The sequence below is a fragment of the Phoca vitulina genome, unplaced genomic scaffold (genome assembly GCF_004348235.1).
Source record: "Phoca vitulina isolate PV1807 unplaced genomic scaffold, GSC_HSeal_1.0 scaffold1, whole genome shotgun sequence".
Taxonomy (NCBI): domain Eukaryota; kingdom Metazoa; phylum Chordata; class Mammalia; order Carnivora; family Phocidae; genus Phoca; species Phoca vitulina.
The window spans coordinates 38,690,380-38,708,298 of record NW_022589704.1 but is presented as its reverse complement, the minus strand read 5'-3'; the positions used below and the strand labels follow the sequence as shown (position 1 = coordinate 38,708,298).

Below are 17,919 nucleotides of genomic sequence, written 5' to 3'. Positions count from 1 at the left end.
AAATAAGTGGGAGAAAGTCTGTGAGGACTTTTGCAGAACTTGGGAGCTAAACACAGTAAGTTGGGACGCCCTCACTCTCTAAAATGAAGCCATGGCAGATCTTTCTGCAGTAAGGTGTCATTGTTGAAGTAACAGATAAAGAGGACAAGTAACACATACTAAATAGAGAACGGCAATGCTAGATTAAGAAAGGGGACTGAGAAACTTCCAGTCGTTCAGACAAGAGATGGAATAAGTTTGGGGCTATAGAACTGGAAAAAGGACAAGTAAAGAAAATATGTTTTAAAAATTATTCATTGTCCCAAAGATATTTACAGGGCTCCCTATTATATACAAAACACTTAGTACAAAATATTACTCAGTTTTCAAAGTGCTTATTAAGGATGATGGAGGGAGGAAAAGACAAACACATAAATACATATTCTAAAAGGAAGGAATTATGAGAATAAAGAGTCGGAGGTATTCAGAAGGAAAAGATCATTTTTTAAGAGGTAACAATAGAGATTTCATAGAAGAAGGGTGATTTGAGCTGGGTACTGAAGGACAGAAGACAGGCTTCTCCAGTGATGAGCTGTATCAAGCACTGTAAATAGTGTGAATCATAATATTTTGCTGATAGTATTCAAGAGGTTTTTGTTTTGTTTAATTTCCTTAACCTCTGATTCAATTTGATACAATTATGTGTGCAAAGATGGTAATGCTAAGAGTCACAGAGTTTAAGAGGAAAACTAAACAACTTTCAAATTTTCCTAGAATTCCCATCCCACAAATAAAAACAAATAAGGAGTAACTAATTATTTTAAAAGTCAATAATTGGTTAAAAAAAAGAGACTTTACCCATTGAATACTTAACAGTTACAGACTAGTTTTAGAAGTTACGTCCTGTTTAATTTAACATGACTATTTCTCCAGACATGGCCCAAGGTGAAAGTCTTTTCAGACCTGAGAATGGAAGAGATAGATTAGGTCCAAGTTGCAGAAGATCTTAAAAGGTAGGTTAAGAAATGGTGACTTATTTTGTCAACAAAAGGGAAGCACTGAATTAGGGGTTAAGATTCACCTGGCAGTGGTTTGTAGGCTACATGGGAGGCTAAAAGAGCCTGCCAAGGGTAGTTGCAATGGGAATAAAGAGAAAGGAGTACACATGGAAGAGGCTTCTGAGAGAAGATCAAGAATAGTTGATGATCCTAAGTCTAAAAAAATATAAAAGGATTGAGATCATAAAAAAAAAATCATAAATCAGTAGCAGAAGGACACTCTGGCAATTTATAAATACATAGAAATTAAGCAACACAGTCCTAAATGGCCAGTCAAAAAGGAAATCACAAGGGAAATCCAAAAATAATTTGAGATGAATGAAAATGAAAACATCATTTACCAAAACCCACAGAACACAAAAAAAGCAGTGACCAGAGGGAAATTTACAGCTGTCAATACCTATATTAAAAATTAAAAAGATCTTAACTCAATAACTTACAATTCCACTAGAAACTGGAAAAAGAGAAAACTAAACTCAAAACAAGGAGAAAGGAAGAAATAAAGATTTGAGTGGGAAAAAAATCAGAGAATAAAAAAATAGAGAAAATCAACAGACCCAAAATTTGGTTTTTTAAAAGACCAGAAAAATTGACAAGCCTGTAGCTAAACTGATCAAGATAAAAAAGAAAGAAGACTCAAATTATTAAAATTAGGAATGAGAAAGAGGACATAAACACTCACCTTACAGAAATTTAAGAAAATAAAATTAAAAGGTCTTTAATAAGCAATCATAAGCCAACAAATTAATCTAGCAAATTCCTAGAAAGATACAAACTACCAAAACTGACTCAAAAAGAAATAGAAAACATGAATAGAGCTATAATAAGACACTGAGCTAATAATCAGAAAATTTTCCAAAAATAAAAAGACCAGGACCCAGGAGAAGAAGGCTTCACTAGTAGGTTCTACAGAACACTTAAAGAAGAACTAACACCAATTCTTCACAAACTCTGCCCAAAAAGAGAGAGGGAGAAAAGAAGAACTAACACCAATTCTTCACAAACTCTGCCCAAAAAGAGAGAGGGAGAGAGAGAAAGGAATGCTTCCTAACTCATTCTATGAGGCCAGTATTTTCATACCAAAACAAAGATATCACAAGAAAAAGAAAACTACAGGCCAAAGTCCCTTATGCATGTACACACAAAAATCCTCAACAAAGTTCTAGCAAACTGAATCCAGCAGCATATAAAAAGAATTATACTCCATGGTCAAGTGGGATTTATCTCAGGAATGAAAGATTAGTTCAGTATATTAAAACCAATGTAATATATTAATAAAGTAGAAAAACCCATTATGATCTCAGCTGCAAACAACAACAACAAAAAACAATCTGGCAGCAAAATCTGCACTACTGTATGATAAAAACAATCAAGAAACTAAGAATGAAAGGGAAATTCATCAACCTAATAAAGGGAAAATATACAGCTAAAACTAAATGCTGAAAGACTGAAAGCCTTCCCCTAATATCAGGAACAAAACAAGGATGTTCACCCCTGCCACTTCTTTTCAACACTGTACTGGAGATTCTAACCAAAGCAATTAGGCAAGGACAAGAAAAAGAAATGCAGATAAGAAATGAAGAAGTAGAACTATCTCTATTTGCAGATAACACAATCTTATATAAAAAAGAAGATATAAAGGTTACACACACAAAAAAACTATTGGTGCTAATAAACAAGTTTAGCAAAGTTGCAGGATACAAGGTCAATATACAAAAAATAATTAGACTTTATCAAAATTAAAAATATTTGTGCCTCAGGGTGCCTGGGTGGCTCAGTCAGTTAAACATCCAACTCTTGATCTCAGCTCAAGTCTTGATCCCAGGGTCATGAGTTCAAGCCCCATGCTGGGTTCCAGGAGCCAACTTAAAAAAAAAAAAAATTGTGCCTCAAATTTGTGCCTATCAAGAAAATGAAAGGATCAACCACATAATGGGAGAAATATTTGCAAATCATATAACTGAGGGTTTGGTATCCAGAATATATAAAGAACTCTTATAATTCAACAATAAAAAGACAGATCACTCAATACAAAGGGAGCAATGATCTGAATAGACATTTATCCAAACAAGATAAATACATGGACAATAAGCATTTGAAAAGATGCTCAACATAATTAGTCATTAGGGAAATGCAAATCAAAACCACAATAAGATAGAACTTCACATCTACTAGGATGACTATATATAATCAGAAAGATGCACAAAAACAAGTGTTGACAAGGATGTAGAGAAATTGGAACCCTCAAACATTGTTGGTAGGAACGTAAAATCTAACAGACCTTTGGGAAACACTGTGGCAGTTCCTCAAAAAGTTAAACATAGAGTTATTATATAACCCAGCAATTCTACTCTTAGGTATATACCCAAGAGTACTGAAAACATGTTTATACAAATGTTCATAGCAGCATTATTCCTAATAGACAAAAAGTAGCAACAACACAAATGTCCATGAATGGATAAACAAAATGTGTTAGATCCATACAATGAAATATTATTTGGCCATGAGAAGGAATAAAGTATTGATATATGCTATAACATGGATGAACCTTGAAAACATCATGCTTAGTATAAGAAGCCAGACATAAATGGATACATATTATATTATGCCACAGAGATGAAATATTCAGAATGAGGACAGAAATTGTATTAGTGACTGTCAGGGCACGTGGGAGGGGGAATGGGGAGTGACTGGTAACAGATAAAGTGTTTCTTTTGGGGGTGACAGAACTAGTGGTGATTATTGCAAAACCTTGTGAATATATTATAAGCCACTCAAATGTACACAAGAAAGTGGTGATTTTATGGTAAGTAAATTATACCTCAATGTAAAAAAATAGTTAGCAATACACTGTAATCAGTGTATTGGCTGGAGGCAGGCTAAGGGTGATAAAGATGCAGATAATAAGCAACAGACAGAAAAAGTCACAAAGTTTTCAAATTGGCTTGGGAATGGTCCAGAACAGGAAGAGTAGCAGGTTTAGAAGAAAGAACAAGCACTGTTATGGAGATGCTGATATTCAGATGCTGACATGACATTCAACTGGAGATATACAGTATAAAATTAGTAATAAGGGCCTAGAGCTCAAAAAACATAAGATCTTGAGGCAGATGAGACAGATGAAATCATGACATTGTCAAGAATATAAAGAAGACAAACAAGAGCAAACACCTGAGAGGCCCCCACTCTTGGGAATAGTAAGAACAAGTACAGCTAGGAGGGAAAAAAAAAAAAAAAAAACAGAGGCACAGGGACATAGAAAAACAGGCTTCCAGAAGGCAGGGGTGATAAACCATAGCAACTGCTGAATAGAAGCAGGAATGAGTACTGAGAGAAGGTATTTGGGTTTGGAGTAGATATCATCATAATTTGCTAACTGTTTCTCCACTGTGGTAAGATGATGTTCTACCTTTTAGCCATGATAAACACATTCCGGTTCACTGTTTAAAGAATGGTCAGAGTGTTCTCCCCTTAGAATCAATCAGGAAGCATCAAGAGCTACAGCAAGTCAATCTTCAACTCTCCACAAAAGTCTTCAGTAAAGGTTTTATTCTGCTCTGTACTTTGATGCCCAATTTAACAAAATTTACAGTGGTAATGTATTCCTGGACTATAACCCAAAGTTACAGATCAAGAAAATTTGTTTTATGCCCTTAAGAGGTAATCAGAGGGGGAGACGAACCATGAGAGACTATGGACTCTGAGAAACAAACTGAAGGTTCTAGAGGGGAGGGGGGTGGGGGGATGGGTTAGCCTGGTGATGGGTATTAAAGAGGGCACATTCTGCATGGAGCACTGGATGCTATGTGCAAACAATGAATCATGGAACACTACATCAAAAACTAATGTGTAATGTATGGTGATTAACATAACATAATAATAAAAAAATAAATAAATGAGGTCATTTTCTTCTCTGTGATTATGGGGTTTCATTCTATAGCTTTCATCTATTTATTTATGTTAACTAAATACTAATATTAAATAAAAATCTAAAGTTCAAGTAATTTCAGACAAAGAATTTGATTCTAAAATATTGGAGAAGAAAAGAAAATAAAGATTCAGTCCTAAACTACCAGAATATATCTCTAAGTAACTTTTGGAAATCATGAAACCATGCTGGAGTTTCATGTCCTCTGCTACCTGCAATTTGAGCTAATTTTAATGTCCTATTTATAATAACTTAATAACCCATGATAGAGACATTTTCCTGTATTGTTTCAGAGTGTATTGTCTGGCACCTACATAAGTAATTATTACATATGACTATTCCATTTTTAAGGGTCAATCCAAGATATTTAATTATCATTTGACAAGTCTAACCTCTCAATGTGATTGTAAACTCCTTTAAAGAATATCCTTCATCCCCCATCCAAAAGCAAAATGAAAGAGGTACAGTGCCTTAAATGTATTAATAGATGTCAAATATATAGTAAATGGATTAGTTGATGATCATTCCCCCCATGTATTCAACCCCATTCTCAGAGCAGAAGTAGAAACCAGACATTGAGAGAAAAAAAACTACTATCATTTTTGTTCCTGCACAATCTATGCTGTGTAGAACATCTAGATAGACAGTACAGACCAATTCAGTTAAAGACACTGTATTTAATTCTTGAACAGAAGTAATTACCAACTTGTTAAAATGGGATTTTCTAAATGCAGTTAAAATAGAGTTCCCCACCAATAACATTTTTAAATTTGTTTTCCTCCATGAAGTTTCAGAACTTTACATTTTAAGTAGAGTCTCTTTAGCAGATTCCATGTGTTTCATGACAATGGTCTGAAATATTGACAGCTCTAAGGCATCCTGGCGATTATGAAATTCTTCTACATCAACTAAACGTAATTTTCTGCAAGACATAAAAATAAACAATAATTAAGGCAGGAGATTTTTTTTTGCATTTAATATTTTTGTTAACTGAACTCCTCAAAAATATGACATTCCTAGGTTTTATCATTAAAATTTGTGTTTAATAAAATCAAATATTTAAGAACATGAGATTTTTAAAATTTTAATTTTTAAAATAATTAAAGTAATAAAATTTGATAAGAACACAATAGAAGATTATGAAATGTTACTGTGAAGTAGAACAGAGTTGAAATAACTGGGATTTGATATAAAATTCAGACTGATTTTTGTTTTCAAATTGGAACAGTTACAACAGGAAAAGAGGTAAAGCTCAAAGCTTAAGAAAGCCCGCTACTCCTGAAACAAAAATTGTACCCACTCTGAAAAGAAAACCACCTTGCATTTTAAGGAGCCATGGAGTGGGGGAATTCTCACACCTAATTAACACCTACTGTATCAAAATCTTTTGATCCTGTGTGGTTTTGACTTTTTTTATTATGTTCAGTTAGCCAACATATAGTACATCATTAGTTTTTGAGGTAGTGTTCAACGATTCATTATTTGCATGTAACACCCAGTGCTCATCACAACACGTGCTCTCCTTAATACCCGTCACCTGGTTACCCCATCCCCCTACCCCCCTCCCTTCTGTAACCCTCAGTTTGTTTCCTGGAGTCCAGAGTCTCTCATGGTTTGTCTCCCTTATGACTTTTTTTTTTTTTTTTTAAGAAACCACAGTGCTTCCTCTAGCCAACAGCTTTCCATACAACTCCTTTTCTGACTACAATGCTATGGATCTTTGTTATATACATGATTTACACATTTAAGAAGTTTCTGTTGGGGGCTCCATGCTGGATGTGGAGCCTACTTTAAAAAAAAAAAAAAAATTCTGTTGGGGAAACTGGACAGCCACATGCAAAAGAATGAAACTGAACCCCTATCTTACACCATACACAACAATTAACTCAAAATGGATTAAAGACAGGAATGTAAGACCTGAAACCATAAAACTCCTAGAAAAAAACATTGGTATGCTCCAGGACACGAGCACTGGCAATGATTTTTTTGGATCTGATGCCGAAAGCAAAGGCAACAAAAGCAAAAAATGAACAAGTGGGACTACATCAAACTAAAATGCTTCTGCACAACAAAATTCAACCATTAACAAAATGAAAAGGTGATCTATTGAATGGGAGAAAATATTTATTTGCAAACCTTTTACTGATAAGGGGTTAATATCAAAAATTTATAAAGAACACATACAACTCAATAGAAAAAAATCTGATTAAAAAATGGGCAGAGGATCTGAATAGACATTCTTCCAAAGAAGACATACAGATGTCTAACAGGTGAAAACATGTTCACATTACTAATCATGAGGGAAATACAAATCAAACCACAATGAGATTATCACCTCACACCTGTTAGAAGGGATATTAAAAAAGGATAGGAAATAACAAGCGTTGGTGAGAATGTGAACAAAAGAGAATCCTTATGCACTGTTGGTGGAAATGTAAATTGGTGCAGCCACTATGGAAAACAATATGGAGGTTCTTCAAAAAATAAAGAATAAAACTACCAGATTATTACCCAGCAATTCTACTTCTGGATATTTATCTGAAGAAAATGAAAACACTAATTCAAAAACATACATGCACCTCCATGTTCATTGCATTATTTATAATAGCCAAAACATGGAAACAACCTAAATGTCCATTGATGGATAAAGAAATGTGGTATATATATACACAATGGAATATTATTCAGCCATAAAACAGAATGAAATCTTGCCATTTGAGACACCATGGATGGCCCCTAAGGCATTATGCTAAGTGAAGTAAGTGAGACATAGAAAGACAAATACCTTTATAATCTCCTACCTGCAATCTAAAACAACAACAAAAACTGAGCTCATGGATAAGGAGAACAGATTGATGGTTGCCTGAGGCAGGGGATGGAGGGTGGGTACCATAAGGCTTCACTTTCTTAGACATCTTCCTTTTATTTTTATTTTTTTAAGATTTTATTTGTCAGAGAGAAAGAGCACAAGCGGGGGGAGTGGCAGGCAGAGGGAGAAGCAGGCTCCCCGCTGAGCAAGGAGGCCTATGAGGGACTCGATTCCAGGACCCCGGGATCATGACCTGAGCCAATGGCAGACACTTAACTGACTGAGCCACCCCGGTGTCCCGACATCTTCCTTTTATATTCAACTACTGTAATTCGTAGCCTGTGGTAATTTCCACATATACGTACACACATGCTATACACGCATCTTCATATATACACACTATTTTTCAAGCAAAAATACCTGTATGCTGTGTAGCTTGTGACTGTATTACAGATGCTATCTCTGACATTCAGTGGTCTCTGTCAATCTAACTACTGAAGGACATGAACTTGCACATTCCCATCTCCAAACATCCCCTTCAGGTTTCCACACTCATGCATTTGTGCAGTCATTCAGATGACTTTTGCATTACCATTCCCCAGCCCACTGCCACACATAGAGATGTTCCATATTTTCAAGACCTGCTGAGATTCAGGACAAACTGTCACCTACAGGAAGGATGCCCTTTATGTTCAATGCTGGCTCCTACTCCGAGGGGCAGTACTCTTGACTGCCCGCCCCATTCAACATTCACATAAAGTAAAAATGACTCATGTCTACAAGGGCAACTTTGGAGTTGGTGGAGTCCTCTTCCTACCCACAGACTGCAAAGCTTCTTTCTCATTTGTCTTCACCCCAGATGCCCTGAGGTTTTCCTTCAGTTGCTGCTACTAATACTTCTGCCACTATGACCATGGGCACCAAGTTTGGACACATCCATTGTTGACTGGTTTTTGAGCTCAACTTTGTTCCCTTTTTCTTCCCCTTCCTCCTCTCATTTTCTTGTCTCTTGCCTCCTGACATGGTCCAACAAAGTCTAGCCTTTATGGATGATACTAGGCACTGTAGCCTCATCCCCCAGCATCCAACGCAGTGTGTCCTGGCAGTTCCAAAGATATACATATCTGTGAATGGATATAAAATAAAACAACTCTGGTGGTGTTGTAAAAATGAAATGTATCACTGTATGCAAACATCCTTTGTGAGAGTGATACTACATAGTATGACCTCATGACTGCATGCAAAATTAAATCATGGGTCTTGTCAGGAGAGGGATATTCAAAAGAGAAGAAATGAGAAGAACACGGGCAAGGAGAAAGCCTCTTCCTATTCCAGAAGCCAAATTCAAGCAAAGAAATCTACATTATACAACAGAAAGCTGAAAGATGTTTTCTAACAGTAGGCAATCTGACCAACAAAAGCCATTTTTATGCTATGTATATGTGTGCATGTGTGTGGATACACATATGTATTTGATAATATGAGCACAAAGAAAAATAAGGAAAGATATCCCACTAGATGGTTATCATGGGTCTTTGGCTGGGCTGGTGGAAAGGAGGACAGAGATGAGGAAAAGAAAGGCTGGTGGAAGTCAGGCAAAGTAAGACTAAACTTAAAATGTATATATGATCACATTTACATGTTTATATAAAGTTACATATGTAGCTGCATATTTAATTAAAATTTGATTTTAAAAAGGCAGACAGGGACAGAGTGAGGGAGGCAAGAGGCCTTGGACAGCACAGGTCATTCTACCTGTGGGAAAACAGAGTCCCAGCAAGGACAAGGGGTGAACAGAGAGCCTATAATCAGATGGTGGCAGAGCCCAGGCAAGGAGCTCGGCTTCCTGCAGCGGACGTCAGGGGTAGGGCTAGAAGTGGCAGGCTAAAGATCCTAACTCTGGAAGGAGTTCAGAGAAGTTGGTCAGGGAGGTGCCCCTAGTGCGTGTCCCGGGGTTTCCCAGGGTGGGGCCAACAGCTGCCTTCCGGCACGGCCACAGCTCTTAGCACCGCTCTAAAGACAGCCAATTTCCTTTTGCTGGTTTTGGGAGGCAGAAAAATGTGCTCACTTGCTGTGCCCTCCTGCCTGCAGAACAACACATGTGGTAGAAATCAGGAGACCCTGGAGAGCGGGTCACTTGTCACCGGAGCTGCAGCTGTGGGGATTGAAAAGGCTGGGGCAGGGCTGGTAAGACCACCTGAGAGACAAGGTGCCTCCTCTAGCATAAGGCAGGACTGATTGGGGTTTTGAGGTTCCTGAAGGGAGGCCTTGTATAAGAAAAATAAATATAAATCTGTATTACTTTTGCACATTTTATAAAACCTGTGTCCCCAGGTGCATGTTGCTAGGATGCTCCCCGTGCCTTGGAAGAGGTCATGCAAGGGTGGGGGGAATATGAAGCAGGAGCTTCTGAACTGTGTGATCAACTGGCCTCAGCCTGAGAAGCAAGCATGTCAGCTCCACGGCGCCCACCAGCATCCACATGCAGCTGTGCCAAGCACTTGCTACGTGTAGGGGTACCGTCCCCGCTGTGACAGTGTCCAGGAGCTGATGCATAACCTCCAGCTGTCACCCAGGAACTTTAACTCATGCCATTCAGGTAGACTATGTTTCCTAGGTTCCTACACCATCTAGATGACTGTAGCAGCTAATGGTCTGTGGGATTTAAAATAAAGCATGACACTTCAGCCCCTTAACTGTGATTACCCCTTAAAGTCTGTGTAGTAATGAGGTATGGGATGTGTGGGGCATAGTTGGGTTAGAGGTCAAAGGCAATGTTCATGATTTACTCTACCTCTACATTGCTGATTTAAAACCATGTTTGAATACTGATGGTAAGTTTGTAGTTATTTCTTTTTATTTGCAGTTAAAATAGTAAAAGAAATAATTGAGGTGGGACAAAATAGCTTTTATCGCCCTTTTAAAAAGAAGCTTGAGAAGGCCAGAAATACTCACTTAAAAGTACTGTGCCATAAATCTAGCACAGCCAACATTGTGGGGTTCATTGTGTTCAAGTGATCCTTAATATAATTGCTTGCAGCTAAAAAAGATTTCCTCCAAGGTTTTGGAAGAACTTCCATTCTGAAAACAAAGAAAAAATAATCAGCTATCTCTAAAAATCAGAAGAAAGTATTGTTACTGTGTACTTTTTGAGTAATAATGGTTTCTTTTTTTTCTTTAGAGAGAGAGAGTGGGGAAAGAGGGGCAGAGGGAGAGAGAGAACCTTAAGCAGGCTCCACACCCAGCACAGAGCCTTGGGACTCGGGACTCAGTCTCACAACCCTGAGATCCTGACCTGAGCTGAAATCAAGAGTGGGTCGCTTAACCCACTGAGCCACCCAGGCACCCCAATAATGGTTTCATTTTAATAAAAAATATTATGTATCCCTTACAGTAAAAACAAAACACATAATTATGTATTAAGATACATGAAGGCCATACTTTCTATGGTCTAAGTCATATAATTTTAGAATAATTAACACATACGAAATTATACTTGAATCTTTTTTTTTTAAGATTGATTTATTTGAGAGAGAGCGAGCGCACAATCAGGGGGAAGGGGCAAAGGGAGAGGGAGAAGCAGACTCCCCACTGATCAGGGAGCCCCACACAGAGCTCAATCCCAGGACCACAAGATCATGACCTGAACTGAAGGAAGAAGCTCAACTAACTGAGCTAGCCAGGCACCCCTGAATCTTTTTTTAAATTTTATTTATTTAAATAATCTCTACACCCAACATGGGGGCTCAAACTCACAACCCCAAGGTCAAGAGTCACATGCTCTTCCGACTAAGCCAGCCAGGTGCCCCATAGACTTGAATCATAAGGTAACTATTTTTCCTTTAAATACTTGATCAAGTTCACAAATAACTCGAAATGATCAAATAGAAACAGTAACCAGCTTTTTTTCATATACATCTTGAAAGACTTAATTTCAATACACAAAATGTTTAAATTTGGGTGTTTGGTTTTTTTTAAAACATTTTAAAAATATAGTCCAGGCTGCCTGTGGAAATCCCCTACAACTTAACTTCTGTTAATGTATAAAGGACACTTCCAAAATCACCAACGCTAACGTCCTTATTTGAAGACATTTACTCTGTAACTTCTATGACTTAAATAGTCATCCTTAATACATTAAAAATATGCCATTTTCATCTTTCAGCGTATATTTAAACATTTATATTTTATGCATACAATTTTTTTATTGTCATGATTTTAAACACTTAATCTTGCTTTATTATATAATAAGCTTAACTCAGTGTTTCAATTGTAGTCATACCACTTTTACAATTACAAAAGATGATTTTTGTCTCTTCCCAGGAGAAAAGCTATTCTCCACATAAGATATGTTGGAAATGACTGCATAATTTTTTCTTGCAATTATAGGAAAACAATCTGAGGCACTTTTAAATAATATGAAAGAAGCAAAACTGAATTATTTACTAAATCATAAAAATATAAGTTCTATTCTTCAAACTATTTAAGAGACTTATTCCTAAATGTTAATTATTTAGGGAAAATATATAGCAAGTGTATTTTTCTATTATGTGTCCTATATTTTAATCTATGTAATTATATTCTATATTCTATATTCTATATACACACATATTTCCTGCAATGTTCCCAGTATGATTTTGTGCATTCCAATTGCCATCAAGCTCTTATATCCCTATTATATCTGAAGTCTGTGCTAGTAGCCATCGAAATACAAAGATCTATATCAGGTTCTTTCACCAGGGTACTTATGTTTTAACCACATAGGTATCCATCTGTCTATCCATCCATCTACCCATAGATTTGTAAACAGAACGTATTAGGGCTTAAATACATAAACATAATAAGAATAATCAGTTGTATATATGAAGTATGTAAGTCATAAATATATATATGACAAATATAACCAGTGTATAAATATATACACAGGAACAGTCATATAATCAATATTCTTAGAGAAACTTGGTCACTTACTCTGCACGATGGGGTAGAATTTCATCTGTTTTTTTATCATCTTCTTTTTCCCTAGGATCTTTCAAAACAAAATCAACTAAAAGAAAATTGAAAAGTTCTGATAAATATCCTTGTATCAATTATGGCATATTCCAAGCAATTGCAAAACTAATTCCACTAAAAGCAATTATTTAAATTATGTTATTTAAAATAATGGAGCCATTTGTGCATGTATGACAATAAAAATACTTATGGAAAACCTATGATGTCTGTGTCTTTGAGAGTTTATGTTCCCTCTCTTAACAACAGGTCCCTATTATTTCATTTGAAAGTAATAATTGGTTTCAAAATTACATTTTCCTTCATAGCTATTCTACCAAAAGCAGTATTCATTGAAGGCCAGCAATACAGAATCATAGTAGTTTCCTTTCACTGAGGAAACTTACATACTGTTTTGTTTTCTTTTAAGTTGCATATAACAATCCTGTTAAAAAATCAGTAAAGGGAGCTACTTCTACTTCTATCTTCTGTGGCCATTAACTCACAGTTAATTCTAATTTTCCTACCTTTAAGATGCTCTTTCTAAAATACCAATGTGTTAACATCCGTCTGTTTAAAATCCTTTGGTGGCTCTGCTTTAACTATGAATGCTTTAAAAAGGCATAGAAGGCCCCTCAGATTCTGTCCCCTTCCCAAATGCACCCTATGCTTTGGCCGTCACAGCTGCTTGCAAGCCTGAAGAGCCTTTCATGCGTGTCTGCCACAGTTCACACCATTTTCTCGGTGAGAGCACTCCCTTGTGTTCGGTTTGTGTTTCAAGATGGTTCAGGCACATCCAGAGTTCTTCCTACCACCTCAGGCACGAGCGTCTCTCCCTTACAACATGTCCTCCATTTCCCTCCTTATTGAGCCTACTGCTCTACTTTGTAATTAGTGATTTGTCCCTCTCCATCATTTCAACAATGAACTCCTTGGGAGCAAAGATTTGACTTTTCATTTTTAAATTACCAGGACACTCAATAAGAGTCTTAAATACGGTAAATGCCCTCCTACCCAAAAGGTCCCCAGACAACTCCAAAACACGAGGATTTCTCCAGCTTTGGACACAGCATCAATTGTATCAGTTTTACAATCCCAATTAATTGGAGAACTTCTTTTAAAAGTATAGATTCAAAGGCCCTGCCCCCAGAGATTTTAATTCAGATAGATTCAGAAATCAGTATGTGAAAAATGATTCAGATGATTAGTCAGTCTTAGAATCCAGTGGTCTATACCAGGAATCAGCAAACTTTTTATGTAAAGGGCTTGAATATAAATATCTTCAATTTTATGAACTACAAGGTCTCCATCACAAGTAGTCATCTCTGCTCTTATAGATCCAAAGCAGCCACAAACCATGTGCAAATGAATGCGTAGGACTGTATTCCAATAAAATTTATTTACAAAAACAGGCAGTGAGCCAGAATGGACCTGCGAGCTGTAGTTTGTCAACCTTTGGTCCATAACAACAATTTTTAATTAATCACCTTCTAATTTATGTTATCAATAATATTAATGTTAATTAAATAATTAAATTTTAGAATTTCTTCAGTTCTGTCCTTTACTGAGTGGATACAGCCCTACAAAAAAAAAAAAAAAAAAAAAAGATGGAGTTTAAATTTTTTTTGCTGTACTTAATTAATGAAACTTGCCTAAGATCTTAAGCAATGAAATAGAAATGCAAAAAGCGGAATAAATGTAATAATTTCAAGTGTAGGTATTAACATTCAATTAATAAGACACATTCAAATTAGAAAACAAAAATACTGATTTACCTATGGATTTTTTTACACTAAGAAGATAGTCTTCTCTCATTTCATCAGATAATGCAAGTATGCTGTTGGTGAGGACTTTCAGATGTTGGGGGACTAAATTCAGTACATGTTCTAGCCAAGAATCTTCCATTGGGGCTACATGGTCTGTATCAATTCCATGGTGAATATAATAGTAATACCTCTGCATAAAGAAGATGGAGAAATATAGATGGGTTTAGTCCTATAATGAAAGAAGTGTGTTCATCAAAAATAAAACTACTGAGCAAAAATCAAAGTTTTAGGCAAACAAAGTATTTACAAATCATAAAAAAGTATTTTGTGTAATTCGTGGAGGAATTGAGATCCCCTAAATTAAAAAAATATATAGGGCATTTCATGAAAATTAAAGCTCTTACCTCAGTTCATAACTACAATGTAAAATATCAAGTTATATTACCAAATATGATGTACTAAGAAGAACACATGCTGAAGCAGAATTTAGTGCTTTATAAATGTGTGAAAATGTGGCAAATTAGTTTTTGTCCTTTTATTATTGATAATCAAGTCGATCTTACAAGCTGCAAGTGAATCAATATCTCTACACATTAAGCTTAGAAATCTATGGCAGGATTTAGGAAATTTCCAGTTGGCCAATTAATAGTCCATATTATAATTTTACAGCTGCTATTAAATGTGTACATAAGATATTCATTTTAAGACATGATAGTATTTCTCTAACAATAGACATTTAACTTTGATATATTTTCATAAATTTTTACATGTCACTTTTAGAAAAATTTTAAACATCCAAGTAGTTTTTCCAAATACTTTCAAATTAGTAATGTGTCTTTGATATTTACATTTTTAGAAATTCTCCTATATTTGAAAACTAGATTATATTTCTAAAGTAAGTTAATATACTTTGTAAAGTGTACATTATATAAGATAGTTTCTCATAGAAGAATAAAGACACATAAAAGTTATACAGGACTGAGGCTCATTCTAACAAAGGAAGCAGGTAAATGAGATTCTTTTGTTGTGGTCTTAGATGGCAAGGGAGAGAATGATTTCCCCCATTAATCCCATAGAGCAATTTTGTGGAACTCCGTATTTACTCCTATGTCCACAGAGTTCCACAAGAGAGGAGCACAGAGTAAGCTCAAAGGTTTAAAAGCATCTTCAAGTGCTTCTTTTACATTCAAGTATACTGACAAAAGAGACAGCCCATTACCAAGATGTCCTTCTCTATTGCAGAAGTGGTCGGTTTTGGAAACATGCTTTCATCAGGGCTAGCTGAGTCTAACACCGCATCTTGTTGCCTAAGAAAATGATAAACACACTATTCAATCGTACACGAAGGGCAGTTAGAATATACATCAGTGGATATACACTTGACCCTGGAACAACTCAAGTTTGAACTGTATGGGTTCACAGACAGTTTTTTACAGTAGAGTGTTGTAAATGTAATTTATGATTTTCTAAATATTTTCTTTAGCTTATTGTAAAAATACAGTACATAATACATATAACAAAAAAATGTGTAAAATGACTGTTTATATTATCAGTAAGGCTTCTGGTCAACAGCAGGCTATTAGTAGTTAAATTTTTGGAGAGTCAAAAGCTATATGTGAATTTTCAACTGTGGTGGGGGTCAGTGCCCCTAACCCCTAAGTTGTTTAAGGGTCTACTGTCAAAACTTCAGGACTGTCTTCTACTAAATCTTAAGAAAAAAATGAATTGTTGAACATTTTATTAATAGTGCATATAACACATATTTGTCTGATACCACATTCCACCCAGAACACTTTCTCTTTATTCATAAAGAGACACTTCTTTGGAAGTGATTTGCAAGACCGAATCCAGAGGCTACATTCTTCTTGATGACTTTACTCATTCTTCCTCATTACTCCAAACTCAAGCTCTCTCTTCTTTGAAATGTTATAAGAGCGCTCTTGCATTATTACTAAAATATGTATGGTTATTTATAAATAAGGTATTTAAAAGAGCACTGATGTAGTTTTGCCAAAGACAGATACATTCTTGAATAGATCGTTTCTCAGATATCTAGAGTTATACAGTGTAAGCTCGCAAAGAGTAACATAGTTTATATGTTCCTATGTATTTATTATTGGCTAACTGTCCATAAATGGACAATGTGGATAGCTGTAATTCAATTCAAACTCTATACAAGATACAAGTCACATTTTTTTAAAATCACATGTGTCTTTATTTTTTTAAAGATTCCACTTATTTGAGAGAGAGAGGTGGGGGAGAGAGAGCACAAACCGGGGCAGGGTGGGGCAGCAAAAGGAGAGGGAGAAGCAGGCTCCTCACTGAGTGGGGAACCCGATGCAGGATCGATCCCAGGACCCTGGGATCATGACCTGAGCCCAAGGCAGACACTTAACTAAGTGAACCACACAGGTGCCCCTACAGGCCACAGTTTATGACTTCTTCTGGGGCACCACAGTGGAGAAAGACATAGGTCACATGTTCATGAAAAATAAGAATTTATTCTCGGAGAGCTTTAACTTCTTTATCATTGACTGTATCAAGCTCTGGATCCTGAGACTTCATCTGGGATGGATACAAGTCAGCGATGCTATATAATAAAATAGTCCCTCCCACTAACTGTTCAGTGAGTGGAGACTGGAGGTTTATTGAATATCTGTCTGAGAGACCATACTAAGAGAGGTGCCAGGATGCATCTTCTAAATTAATTTGTCTTTTGCAAATCCAGGAATCAAATATTTTGTGAACTTTACAATCATTCTTTTCAATTATATGAAACAGGGAAAAGAGCCAATGCAATGTCTCAGGTAATGTCTCAGTTTAGTTCAGTACATAGTGGGTGTTCAATAAATGTTTATCAAATGAGGGAATATGAATATAAAAGCAGTGGAAGATCTTCAAGGTGTTCTGTAGCTGGAGTGAGAAGGGTTGATTATTCTAACTACAAAAGTGGTCTTTTCTCATTATTTTGATTGTAAAGTGTTACTAATGGGACAGTAATGGACCAGAAATTAGGACACCTGCATGCAGATTCTGCCACCCTAAAGTGTATGACCCTAATAACTGTGTTGTTGATGTTTTTTAATGGCAGAAATGCTCATGTTATATACCTTGCTGAACCCAAAGAACATAATAGGTTTCATCCTCTGTATGAGTAATGCCTGCCTAAAAGAGCAAGGTCAGGGGAGGTGAGGAGGAAGAAGGTTGGGGGCTACGGGGGCAGCTGCAGAAGCTTTTACAGTAATCATGAAGATCTTTCAGCTTTAAAACTCTAGGATTCAGTCATTCTGTGGCTACAGGCAAAGATTCTGCTTGCTGGAAACAATAATAAAAACTTTTTTATTGATCACCTACTTAGGCCCTCAATAGTTTCACATACATTATCTCTAA

The 17,919-nt window shown here is 36.1% G+C and overlaps 1 protein-coding gene across 1 annotated transcript in view; it reads right to left on the bottom strand.

Annotated features, from left to right (window-relative positions):
* DNAH7 (dynein axonemal heavy chain 7) overlaps window positions 1-17,919 on the bottom strand; it is a 260,029-nt gene that overhangs the window by 211,965 nt on the left and 30,145 nt on the right. Inside the window, exons 6-10 of the mRNA XM_032405789.1 lie at window positions 15,749-15,836; window positions 14,539-14,719; window positions 12,746-12,821; window positions 10,730-10,855; window positions 5,768-5,887 (exon numbers count right to left, since the gene is read on the bottom strand). Coding sequence (XP_032261680.1) covers window positions 5,768-5,887; window positions 10,730-10,855; window positions 12,746-12,821; window positions 14,539-14,719; window positions 15,749-15,836 — 591 coding nt within the window. The remainder of the gene's footprint in view (window positions 1-5,767; window positions 5,888-10,729; window positions 10,856-12,745; window positions 12,822-14,538; window positions 14,720-15,748; window positions 15,837-17,919) is intronic.